The following is a 13623-nucleotide window of genomic DNA, read 5'->3' as shown; positions in this document are numbered from 1 at the left end:
CCCGGCGGTCTGGCACTGGGAGGACGTGGATTGGAGGTGATGGGCAGGAGAGGACGGCAGGTGTCAGCCGCTCTATATGATCAGTCCGGATCAAAGACAAGTGCGGCAGCCGACACTTCAAAGGCTGCGGGGGAGCGAGGTGGAGTCAGCGACCCCCGGGGGCTGCTATAAGAGGGAGGGGGCCATCAGCTGGAGCAGTCTGCAGGTACAGGGCACAGCCACTACGGCCATGGAGAAGATACTGAGGGCAGCCTTCTACCCCAACACAGAGCTGCCAGTGCCCCCGTGGAACTGCCAGGACTCCGTGCCAGCTCCAGGTATGTGTGTGGGACTCCTGTACCCAGCAGGGCACATGCCACCCGGACCTGCACCCTCATCTATACTGCTGGATCCTGGAGAGTGCTTCCCAACTCCAGTCCTCAGGGACCCCAACAGGTCATGTTTTCAGGATCTCCTATAGCCAGACCACCTGTGACAATGTCTGAGGACTGAATATTACATCACCTGTGTAAGGCTGAGAAAATCCTGAAAACCTGACCTGTGGGGTCCCTGAGGACTGGAGTTGGGAAACGCTGCTCTACATGTTCTATGCATGCACCTCCCTATGGGATCACCTACTACAATATGAGGTATTAGACCGTCCATAGTCATAACTACATCTCTATACAATTATTACTACAGAGGGGGGCAAAACAACTGCATCACATGCTTCATGCTGTGTTTAATACTGAAAACCATGAGTAAGCTGCAAAAAAACTTCATGAGGTGTGTGGGTGTTTTTGTTTTTTTTTTTATTCTCATTTAATTTATTTGCAGCAGTTCATGGAGGGTTTTCTGCAACTTATTCAGGGTGCACTATCAGGTCAAGAAACTCAATATTGCTCTTGCAGACAGCACGTTTCTATGAGTGCAATGCATTTTGTGAGAAACTCATCACATCATGGTAAACGTAATTTTTGTATTTTTTTCACATGCACGAAAATTGCATATTTTAGTACTAAAAAAAAATTGCATCACACTTGAATGCAACTTTGGGTTTTGTTTTTTTTTATTTTTTTCTCCTCCTTTAGGAAAGACCTCCCACTATCACCCAAAAATAGGACTTTCTCAATCTCTTACAAGATGTGAATAAAAAAAAATTGCTCATGTGAATTGACCCATTGCAATCAATGGGTTATCTTACTGGGTGAGTTTTGTCCATATCGCAAGTCGTTGGTGTGAATGCACCCTTACTGTTTTCAGTACGACCAAATGGAGTATTTGATGTATTGATTGCATTAATTTAATGCATTTTTTTTTTTTTTTTTCCCCCCACCTATTGGAGGTTAAACATGTATGCATATTCTAGCATTACCATTGCTGTAGAGAACCATTAGGGCTAATACCCACGGCCTGATTTCCGCCGCATGAATCCGCGTCATTACACCACAGCTATCAGGTTCTATTAAAATGAATAGCTCAATGTTCACGTTGTAGTCAATGGAAGCTGGCCGTCACGCTATACTTTCGCTGGGAGGTGAGTTTGGGGGAACACCGTGACGGATTCCGCTTGCAAAGCCTGTGACAGCTGTGGGCATGAGCCCCTAGTCAGGCTGACCTGTCGGGAGGGGGTCACAGTGGACCCATAAGCGAGACCCTGACAGAGTTCTTGTAGGTTGTAAGTAACGTCTCTATAGACTTTGTAGACAAGTCTTCCAACTTATTTTTATTACTGCAGCAATTGTTCTGAAGGAAAACATGCAGCGCTGGTTATAATTGACATCAGCGTTTAGGGCTCATGCCCACAAGTGTTGCAGGATATGCCCGCAGATTTACACTGCAGGAGTACCGCAATGTAAACCGCAAAGTGCTTGCTGGTGATTGCGTGGATTTCCGTGGTCTCCATTAATACTATATTAATGGAGACCTCCGCCAGTGTAAACCCGTGGCAAATAAAACACGCCATGAATTATTTCCTGCTACGGAAATCCGCAGGTGGGCATTTACCAGGCAGAAGGCTATTGGGTTCAATGGTACATAAAGGCTGCGGAACTCGCACACACTTTTCTGCAGCGGTGCACTCGTAGCACTTCTGGCTGTGGGCGTTCATCTTTATTAATAGATCTGTTATAAAAATTGAGGGCTTATTTACACGGCCGAGAAAATTGTGTAAGTTTGTGCAGTACACACAATTTGTGCGATGTAACAATTCATTGTTTCCAATGGGTTAGTTTCCTCTCGCAGCAGCGCTGTGGGACAGAAAAACAAGCCTTTTTGGCAGAAAACTTGACCCTTATTTGCTATGGGGGGGGCGGGTGTTTAAAAATCACATTGTATTCGCATGAAACTTGCATGTATATGCGGCTCTCATGCCAGTGCGATATGATTTTAACTTCCTCCTATCAAAACATGCACTCTTCACACATGTGACTTGCACACTTGGGGTGCATTCACACTACCATATATCGGCTTGGTTTTCACGCCCAGCCGATATACGTCGTCTCTCTCTGCAAAGGGAGGAGGCTGGAAGAGTCGGGAGCAGTGCTCTGAGCTCCCGCCCCCTCCTTGCCTCCTCTCCGCCCCTCTGCACTATTTTCAATGAGGAGAGGCAGGACAGGGGCAGGGCTAATTCCTGGAATTTAGCCCTGCCCCTGTTTCGCCTCCTCTCATTGCAAATAGTGGAGAGGGGGTGGGAGCTCAGAACACTGCTCCTGGCTCTTCCAGCCTCCTCCCCCTGCAGAGAGAGATGCCGTATATCAGCTGGGTGTGAACCTGGCTGATATACGGTCGTGTGAAGGCACCTTTACCGCGATGTGACTTTTTTTCCCTTTCAAAGAAAAATGTGCTTGTTCTCAGTAAGAGAAACAAAGTAATCTTGTAGATGTGAAGCCTTTTTATGGTTAACAAAAATACATGATCTTGGGGCCCACTTACACGTCCATAGACTGTTTACGTGCGCCCGCTTGCACCTGAACGGCAAAGGGCCCAGCGCACATGCCCTGTGGCCGCAATGCCCGGGCTCACCTCCTCTCTCCTCACCTCCGGCTGCTTGCAATGGGAGGGGGCATAGCTAAGCGTCAGCCCCTCCACGCCACTTGTCTGCAGCCAGCAATGGGAGTGGGTGGAGCCTAGCTCTGCCCCTCCCATTGCAAGGGGAGGGAGTTGAGCAGTCATGCCTCCCTTCTCCGGCAGCTAGCGTTGACTCCCATGGGAATCTATTCAGTTGGCGTGAAAGTGCCCAGAATATGCGCCCCTGTGCACTGATGCATGGTAAGCCAATGCATCAAGAGAGGTAGCATATATTGGCCGAGTGTGAAATCCCGGCTGATATACGCCCATGTGAATAAGCCCTTATTGCGAGCTTTTGGACCTCTCGGGGTCCTTCCTCAGGCTTTTTTCGTTGCAAATAAATTGCAGATGTAGCAGTGCAGTATCGGACTGCGCTTCTTGTTCGTGTAACGCTCATCTTCACACTTGCGTTAGGGCTTCATTTATAATTCCGTTCCTCTGCTCCAAAAAATGGAGCAGACAAACTGAATTGAATTGGAAATAAACTTTACATGGTGGACAGAAACGTTGTGCATGCAGGACTCTTCTGGTGAGAATGCCGGACAGGTGCAGGAACCCAACGGACCCCACTATAGTCCATGGGGTCCATTTGGCACAGTTTAGTTCCGTTAAGAGATGGATCCGGTCAGCCAGGGGATTCTGTTTTCCTGCTACCATAAGAGCAGACAAACAAACTCTAGCACAGATGTGAATTTAGTCGAAGACAAGGAAAAATGAAGAAAACGATGCGGCAGCATCCAAGCTGCTAAATTCTTTATTCTCCCATGATGGACAAAACAGAAGGCAGTGACGTTTTGACCCAGATTGTCTTTTTCAAGCTAGCCGACAGGCATGTGGTACCCCATTAAAATAATCCCCACAAGCTACAAAAACACTAATCCTAAAAAAAAAAACCTCTCCACCCTTAGGGTGACTACCCACTACAATTCTTTTTCACTGCGAAATTCGCAGCGTTTTATCTCCAGGTGTCTATGGGACTTGTTAATGTTAAAATTGCGATGCAGCAAAATCGCAATTTACCGTGAAATTGTGTTTTTGGTTTTTTTTCCACAACGCGATTTTAACATTAACAAGTCCCATAGACACCTGGAGAAAAAACGCTGCGAATTTCGCAGTGAAAAAGAACTGTAGTATGTAGGCACCCTGACAAGGGTGTACTGAAATAACATCAGAATACATCTACATACGTTTAAGAACAATAAACATATATGTGCTCAGAGGCGTAACTTGAAGCTCCTGGACCCCAATGCAAAACCTGTAACAGGGCCCCCAACTATAATGCTTTACTCATAGTACTGGGCTCCCTATATGGAGAAGAGAGGCCTTATGGGCCCCCTAAGGCTCCTGAGCCGAGGTGCAACCGCATCCCCTGCATCCTCTATAGTTATGCCCCTGCATGTGCTGCTGCATTGCCACACTGATCTCTCCATGTCCGGCCATTGGGTACCGACATCCTGGTGAAGCGTGTGTGGCTGGCTGTGTGGCTATCAGTAGTCACAGAAGCCCATTTCATATTATGCATCACGCTGGATACAATGATGTAGAGACCTACCGCACACAATAAATAACTGGGGACCAAATAGAAAAGATGGAGCAAAGAAAAATGGAATGGTGTGTATGGACAGAGAAATGAAAGATGAAAAAATAAACATCAGAATGCAAATGAGAGAGCAGTGTGAGTGAAACTGGATATGTGAAAACACAAATAACGACTATGAATTAACTGCGGGGGGAGAAGAAGCGAAGAACAAAAATTAAAAAAAACAGTAAAAATAAATGAAAGCAAAGGGGGGAGGAGAGGTGGGGGGGAGGGGGAGAAGGAGACGAAGAAGGGAAGGAATAGGGAACAGAAAAGGGAAGAAAAGAATGAGGGGACAACAGAGGAGAAAAGAAATATATACAAGAAGCAGAAGAAATTGGTCCAAAATTCATAAAGGCCCCAATGGGCCTCAAAAGGCTCAAATATCAACACCGTACAAGCCATTACTGCAAATAATTTGTCATAATCTGTCGCTATTGTTTAATAAAGTCAGCCTTGGACAACAGGGTGGGAAAACAACCACCTACAAACAGAACAAATACAATTTAGCCTAAGACCATTGATTACTGATAGGTCATAAATAGTATTCTCCCTGGAAAACCCTTTAAGGGCTAATGCCCACGGCCGGGTCTGCACTGCATTCTACACGGCGTTGCTCCAGTTATTAGGTTCTATTTAACCTAATGGCTCAATGTTCACACTGCAGAGTTCCGCAGCGTGAATAAACCACGACATGTTCTAAATGCCGCAGGAATACATGTGTCTGGCTTCCATTGTAGTCAATAGAAGCCGGCCGTGACGCTATACTTCACTGTAGCACAGCGGAAGTAGCACGTGAATGTGGCCCCGCCCACTGCAACATCTGATACTGCCGGCGCGTCGCACATTGTACTGCACATGCGCGCTGGCTATCCATGCAGGATGTATACGTTGGATCCGGAGTGGTAAGTATGGGGGTTTTGGTGGGCGCCATGGCGGACTCTGCTGCAGTATTCCGCTGGCAGAGTCCGTCATGACCGTGGGCATGAGCCCTTAGTTAAAGAACTGAAACAAACTGAAAGCATTCAGTTTCTGCAAAACCCATTGAAATCAATGAGGTAAAAAAAAATGTCAGTTCTAAACTGAGCAGAGAGTTGGAAGCAAAATGCACCTTTTTTAGGCTGGTTACACACCGGTGATCATGATTTTTGCCATGAGAAAATTGTGTCATTTTCCTGGAACTCCTCCTCCCCCACCCCCACTTAAGCCTTGCAGCGCTAAGAAAAAAAATCAGCGATTATCGTTCACTGTTTTCAATGGGGCTGGCAGCAGCTGCGCTCAGCCAATCAGAGGCAGCACTTCCTGGGGGGGGCAGGGATTTTTCAATTCCCAGCCTCCAGAAGACAGAAGATGACTTCAGGGGCCAGAGGGAAGAGCAGAAGAGCTCTTCTAGGTGAGTAAATTAATTTTTTTTTTTTTTTTGTTTACAGCTGGGGCTGATTTTCCACGGAAGGGCTTATATTTCAAGCCTGTCCCTGAAAATCATCGCTGCATGGCTTGCCTGCAACCCATTGTTTTCAATGGGGCTGCAGCAGGGGTTCAAAAAAATCCCGCCTCCAGGAAGTGCCGGCTCTGATTGGTTTCTCAAGCACTGTGGCTCAGCGAATTAGAGCCAGTGCTTCCTGGAGGCAGGATTTATGAATCCCCTGACCAGGAAGCGGTGGCTGAAGACTGTAGACAAGTGTGCCGGAGCGTTGGGAGAAGTGCAGTGGACCAGGCAGTGCCAGTTGTAACTTTTTTTTTTTTACGCAGCTAGGGCTTATTTTTAGGGTAGGGCTTATTTTCAAGCCTCCCCCGAAAATCCTGGCAAAAGAGCGCCACAAAGTTGTGACTAAATCGCAATATCACCCTGAGAAAACATAGCGATTTTGTGGCGACACAGCTTCGATGTTGCTGCAATTCTATCATGCCAATATCTGTCGCCCATGTGAAAGAGGCCTAAAGCCACAGAATCATTAGTTTCATAATTCCGCATTTTTACTAACGCACATCGCACAAAAATCACACTATTGTATCGTCCGTGTGAAACCACCCCTAGAATAAAAGTTTGACAGATGCATAAAATAAACACTGATTTCTGTTATGCTTCTGTCTCATCGGCTTGTGACAGATCTGTCGATTACTCAGTCTGAGCATATGCAGCTGAGAAACGGGTGCATTAAATAGAATAAGGGCCCACTTACATCAGTGTCAGAGGTTCCATTAGGAACCTCCATGGCTGATTTTTGCTAGAAAACGAAGTTCTGTCAAAGTGCCGGACTATTGGCCAGAAATCAAACTGACCCCATTATAGTTAATGGGAGACCATTTGGTGCAGTTCCGATCCATCATTAGACAGATCCATTTGGCCAGGGGGTGTCATTCTCATGCTCCCAAAATGGAACTCCTGAATGCTGATGTGAATGAGCCATAACATATAGAAATGATTCCATCCTGGTCCTGTTTTAAACAGAAGAAATAGCCCTGCAGACTGTTATATCCTCCCTCCAAAAATCTGAACCATAACTGCATAGAGCCAAACTGAAGTGAATGGAGGAAATCCCCCCCCCCCCCCCCCTTCCCCATTTAAATCAATAGGACTTTTAACAGACCTGTTTATTTTATGTTTTTCTGGTCTGAAACTGGAATAGAAAACTTAACACTGGTTTTAATTGAGTATAAGGTAGGAACTGTATCTCAATGGACATTCACATTGTTGTATAATATGAATTGCCTACACTGAAAATTCTAATTATACACATTATGTCAACTACAACTTACTGAGAGAGAAATGCAGACATTTTGCAAAAACTGGTAATGTTCTAGTTTTAATGAGGTTTTCAATCTTCTTTCATTAAATAATTGTTGCTATGTAATGAAACAAACAGCACCTTTCTAATATACAACCCAAATTACAAAAAAGTTGTGGCGCTGTATAAAATGTAAGTAAATGTGGTGATTTGGAAGTCTCGTATAACCATAGCTTCTTCACAATAGAAGATGGGACACTTATCAGAAAGAAAAATGTCTCACTTTCTCCATTTCACAAAAAAAATAACTAATTTAGAAATTGATAGCAACAATACATCTTACAAGTTGGGACAGGGGTAATGAAAGGCTGGAAAAGTAAAGCTCCATTTAGATTGGACGAATGTCGGGCAAACTATGCCCGACACTCGTCCCCACACATACTCTCTCTTGTGCTGCTGAATGGAGCTAGTATTGTCTCACACACCAGGGAGGCTGGAGGAGATTTCTCTCCTCTTGCTTCCTCCACCCCTCTCCATTGACTTAACATAGCGGTCGTTCAGTACTGGACTGCTGCAGTTTACACTAAACAATGAGCAATCAGCTCATTGTCCATGCAGTATAAACAATGGCCGATGAGCAGATCGCTTAGTATAAATGGCAGCCGTTCAGTACTGAAGGCCACTATAAGTCAATGGAGAGGGGCGAGGAGAGAAGCACAGGAGCAAGGACAGACAAGTGTCAGGGATGGTTTGCTTGACCTTCATTCTGTCTAAATGGAGCTTAAGTGGTACTAATAGAAAACAGCTGGAGGGTCCATTTTCTACCAAGTCACATGAAAAGAGCATGTTAAAGAGGCAGAGTCTCTCAGAAGCAAAGATGGCCAGAGATCCACAAATCTGAAAAACTGGGTCTAAAAATTGTGGAACAATTTTAGGAAAGTGATCCTCTATGTTAAATTGTGAGGACTTTGAATATCCCACTGTCTACACTACATAATATCAAGATTTAGAGAATCTGGAGAAATTCATGTGCACAATGGGCAATGCTGACAGTCAATACTAGATGCTCAAACTATGGGTCCTCAGGTGGCACTGCATTAAAAAACAGGCATGATTCTCAAATCACTGCATGGGCTAAAATACTTCCAGATATCATTGTTGCCATGCAAGTCAAGGGCTTGAACACATGGGCCCATGCACAAATACACTCTCCACAACAAAGTGTATTTGTGCATGAACCAGTTTTTTTTTTTTCTTTTTTTAGTGTTTATTTAATTTAAAAAAAAAACAACTTAAAGATGGGGTAGTCCTATCTTTTCTTACGCACAGGAATATTGTGCGAGAATCGCAACTGACAATAAAGCCATTGAAATCATTGGCTTCGATTCATCACTTATCTGAGACAGAAATCAACCCACTGACAGCCTGCAAGTCAGTTTTCATACATTTTGCCTACTTATCTGCTGGTACATTGTTGCAATTGATCAAGACAGGAGAGATTTCTGATGCTTATGTAGTTCTTCTCATTATTCCCATCCACTGACTGACAGCAGAGATGTTGAAATCATGAGTAACTGAGATGCAAAGTAAATTCGAAACCTGCAGAACTCTGATTATACTGCAAACCTCTGTCACCACTTCACATTAATTTCTATAGATTTTAGAGGCAAGTATATTAAGCTAGATAGTAGCCATTGTGTAAGAATAAGGGTGGCTTCATACATAGGGCAAATGCTACGGAATTTCCCCAGCAGACTTTGCTCCAAATATTATGCAGCATATATAGTACAAGCCATGTGGGGGAGATCTCTAAAACCGTTTTAGAAAAAGTTGCATATTCTAAATCTGCAGCATGTCTAATTATACTGTGAATTTCAACCCTTGAAATACAAGGGTTAAAATCCGCAGCAGATCCACTACAAAAACTGCAGCACAACTTGGTTGCAGATTTGGTCACTGGTTTTCCTGTGTCTCTGCTGCAGGTTTTCCACTGCACAAAGTCCGCAGCAAATATGTGCTGAGTTAAGGTGGTCTTAATGCGGAGTTCTCTAGAAGGCAAAATCAGAATGGTTGTATTAATTTTCAGGAACGGAAGCTAAAAAGGAAACAAAGGAATCGGGTTCCACTGGGAACGGGACACCCAACCAGAGGAAGCGCAAGAGGACCCTGTACAGTAAATGGCAGCAGGTGGAACTAGAGAACGTCTTTGAAGTTATCCCTTATCCAGACATCAGTACAAGGGAGCATCTAGCCAAGATTATCAGACTGCCGGAGTCTAAAGTGCAGGTAGGATGGGGGCACCATGGGGATTTGCATTGGGTTTTGCTATGCTACAGAATGATCAATTTAGGAAAAAGAAATCCACACCAAACAGTGGAGGCTTGGAGGCCAGCTTTCTGTTGCAGAATGTCCACTGCAAATCAGCCCCCGTGTGGACCAAGCTGAACAATGCCAATAACAGAAGTAGAACTCTAGAACAGTTAGGACACTGTGTTATATACCACAAGGAGAACTCCTCATAGAAAAATAACTGGCACCCTCTGAGAGGAGGAATCTGAATTTGTATACAACAATATATGCTAATTGGCCGGCTGGAGAAACCATCCCTTTGTTGACCAATGAGGCCCCACTGCAAGACAGATATGAACGCATCGGCGCTGATCACTGAAATGACGGCACAGTCAAATGGGTGACGTCAGCCCAAACCCAGTTACAAGGGCCAGCTACTAAACCGAGGTTGGAGCAGAAACTTGGACTGCTTCTGTTCTGACCCCTGTGTAATTGCGGCGCTATCAGCAGGCACACTATTCAATAGTAGTCTCCCGGGGAAATGTTTTTTTTTTTGTTTTTTTTTTTACAGTTTCTATTAAATTGTTTATTTCTACAAAGGAATATAACATTGAGATGATGTATGTAGGCGTACAAAGCTGGTTGGGTTTGTGGCAGTAGAATTCTAATCCGTTATAGCCAGATTCTTCTCCGCCTTTGGTATGTTTGTCATAGAAACTATTCAAAAACCTCAGTGGCCTGGCCAGGGCCAACTTGCAGAAGGAGGGGGGGGGGGGGTTCATCTCTCATGGGGCAGCAACCCAAGGGGGGAGGGATCCCCAAAGTTAGCTTTTGGGCTTTATATTTATAGTGCAGTTGAGGTGTAATCTATCCATGGGGTCAAAATATCTAGTAATTTGTCGTACCTTTCCTCTAATATTGATTATTTCGCATTAATCGGGCACTAATTCATTCAGCGTTTAACCTCAGACCAGTGAGGTTTTTTGCCAAGGTCGAACTAGTTTGTTCTGTGGCTAGGAAGAACAACAAAATTGGCTTTCTAGAGTCTGGAGATATATTTGTAATCCGTTCGTTTAGTAAGGCTTCCCATGGGTTTTTACACAGGTTATGTTTAGTTACTGTATGTATGAGAAGGTATAGCCTAATCCAGAGTCTTTTGACAGACCCTTCCTTTTCCCTCATTCCTGTCCTTTCTTTTTAATTCTATTGGTGGAGTGGCAATTTCTACATGCGCAACTGAAAGTAGTCCATAAGTAGTAGAGGTATCACTGCAAAGTTGCCCGCATCAATCATGCATTTCCATTCCCATTAGGAGGCTATAAAGTTTGCCTGTGGAACATAGGAGTTGGAGGGGCCTTGGAAGAAAGGGGGAAGTATACCCATGGGCATAACATGCCTGACAATGTTTTTAAGGGTGGTGGAGACTTTTCAGTTTGAGTTGAATATTTTTCTTGGAAAGGCACCCTCAAGGTCAGTCTGACATGAATTGTCGAGGTAGCACCTCCCAAGATTATGGCTTCAGTTGCTCGTTGGTCTCCAGGGGAGATCTACAGCATTGCGATGTATCTTCCTCAACCTGTTCATACTGTGCTTCTGTTTTAGGCTTCCACAGCAAGGTCCATCAATAGACATGCTGTGTTAAACTATTCTCCCCTGCCCATGGGTGGAAATCAACTGGTTTATTTAAATGTTTTTTTTTCCCCCTGCTTGTGGAGAAAAATCATGTGGACTGCAGTCAATGGAAGCCACTGTCCCACGATACTCCACGCAGTGGCCACTGCAGAAGTATCGCAGGAATCCACGTCATGCACTGCGCATGCATGTCGGGCGAGGCACACGGCATATCCGGAGAGGTAAGTATAGGGTCTCTGGGGGGCGCCGGGTCTGATTCTGCTGCGATATTTCATGATGGGGGTTATGAGACCAAAGATTGCTGTATAGCCCTGCAACCTCACACTGCTATGTAACTCAATGGAGTTGCAGGTTGCAAAAAAAAACTCAAGGTGGTTTTTTTTTTTTTTTTTTTTTTTCCTCTTCTCATCTGACCTACTCCATTGAGTTAAATGGTTGTGCAAGGTTGTAGGGCTACGGAATGATCTTTTGTCACATGACCCCTGACAAGGCTAAACTCCCTGTGTAGCCCTAACTGACAGTTGATAGAGCTTTAGACACTTTTGTCTAAATTTGCACCACTTATGAGTTGGCTTAGTTTTTCTCCCGTGTCACACGTAAGCCAGGCTCTCTGCCTATGAAGCCATGTTTCTGGTTATGCAAGAAGCAGAAAAGCTTTAAAAAATCATAACAAATGTGGTGCTATGAGCATAAGCCTTTAATAATTTTTTTAATGCAAATTTAGCCAGAATTATGTTGCATTTTGCTGAGTTATATATAATCTAATTTTTTTATTTTTTTTCTTCTGCAGGTTTGGTTTCAGAATCGCAGAGCCAGGAAAAACAAGAGTGGCAAGTTACTTTGTAGAAGAGGATCTTCCCTTCGAGCTCACCATCTCTGCTTGGGTTCAGCATCTTCCTCTCAGGGCTGTAGTCAAAGAGATACCCTAGTTCCCATGTCCTTACCTCCAAACCAGTCTATAATGTATGGACATCCTGCTCAGCATGTATCCTCCATGCCACAAGCTGGATATCCATCATTTCAACAGGAGTCTCAAGTTTCTCAGCAGTTCTCTGGTGAGTCGTATATGCACACCTACAGGCAACAGGATCTGCACTGGCAGAACGTCTCCTCCAGTCCAGAGTTTGGCTGTGAGGGTATGGTGTACAACACCCAGCTTGTTGATCTGGAGCAATTTGCAGTTCCCTCTCAAGGATCATATTGGGAGATGTTCCCTCAGACAATGAATGAAAATGGTTCCCAGACCTCACTAGGATACATATCTGATGTCATATATAATGCGGCTCTACTGACTAACCTGGGAGATCACTAGATTGCACTTTATATCTTCACGATAAATATGTATAATTACAGTAGTCAGGAAACTCCATATCTCTGAAGGCTTATTCTGGATGGATAATTTGTATGATGAGATATGGAGAATTTGTATCACATTTTTAAGGATAAAATTTGAAAGAAACAAAAAACAATCTCTCAAATCGAAGTTTAAAGAAAAATGTTACGGAGAGATGCAACTGAGGTGTTTGAAATAATATAACTTTATTGTGGTTTTTTTTTTTTTTTTTTTTTTTTTTTTAATTGTTATATACTTTTAATTGGTAGGACTTAATAAATTGGAAGAAAATAAACTAGTAGACTAAACTTAATTCTTTAAAGGGATTGTGAGAATAAAGAAAATATCTATTGTATCAATAGTACTTTCAACATACTACTGCTCAGGGTGCCTACCCACTAGCTGTTTTTCCTTGGAAATTTTTTTTCCCATTGTCAATAGGACTTTCTTATGTTAAAGGCAACGCACAAAAAACACAAATGCCAACTTGTGGTTTTTATTTATTTTCTCCTCTTCCTTTAACATAGATTGTGGGAGGACAAAATGTGACTGACTGCAGTTACTTTAGTGGGTTATTATAAGTCGCAAGCTTTTTTTTCAAAAATCTAAACACTCAGGATATGTCATTAAAGGGGTTGTCCCGCACCGAAACGGGTTTTTTTGCGCGAGACAAACCCGATGCAGGTACTTACCCGAATCCCCGTGCTCTGGTGACGTCTTACTTACCTTGCGCAGATGGCCGCCGGGATCTTCACCCTCGGTGGACCGCAGGTCTTCTGTGCGGTCCATTGCCGATTCCAGCCTCCTGATTGGCTGGAATCGGGACACGTGATGGGGCGGAGCTACGAGGAGCAGCTTTCTGGCACGGGGGGCCCCATTCAGAAGGGAGAAGACCGGACTGCGCAAGCGCGTCTAATCGGGCGATTAGACGCTGAAAATTAGACGGCACCATGGAGACGGGGACGCCAGCAACGGAACAGGTAAGTGAATAACTTCTGTATGGCTCATAATTA

The 13623-nt window shown here is 44.2% G+C and overlaps 1 protein-coding gene across 1 annotated transcript; it reads left to right on the top strand.

Annotated features, from left to right (window-relative positions):
- The first annotated feature begins 229 nt into the window (after positions 1-229).
- Positions 230-12589, top strand: SEBOX (SEBOX homeobox). Its single transcript, XM_066601554.1, has 3 exons — positions 230-317; positions 9443-9642; positions 12068-12589. Exons 1-3 carry the CDS (start codon positions 230-232, stop codon positions 12587-12589), a joined length of 810 nt encoding a protein of 269 aa, XP_066457651.1.
- The last annotated feature ends 1034 nt before the right edge of the window (positions 12590-13623 follow it).

The sequence above is a fragment of the Eleutherodactylus coqui genome, chromosome 4 (genome assembly GCF_035609145.1).
Source record: "Eleutherodactylus coqui strain aEleCoq1 chromosome 4, aEleCoq1.hap1, whole genome shotgun sequence".
NCBI classification, from domain to species: Eukaryota; Metazoa; Chordata; class Amphibia; order Anura; family Eleutherodactylidae; genus Eleutherodactylus; species Eleutherodactylus coqui.
Note: the sequence above shows the minus strand (reverse complement) of the source record. Positions and strands in the feature narration are given on the sequence as shown.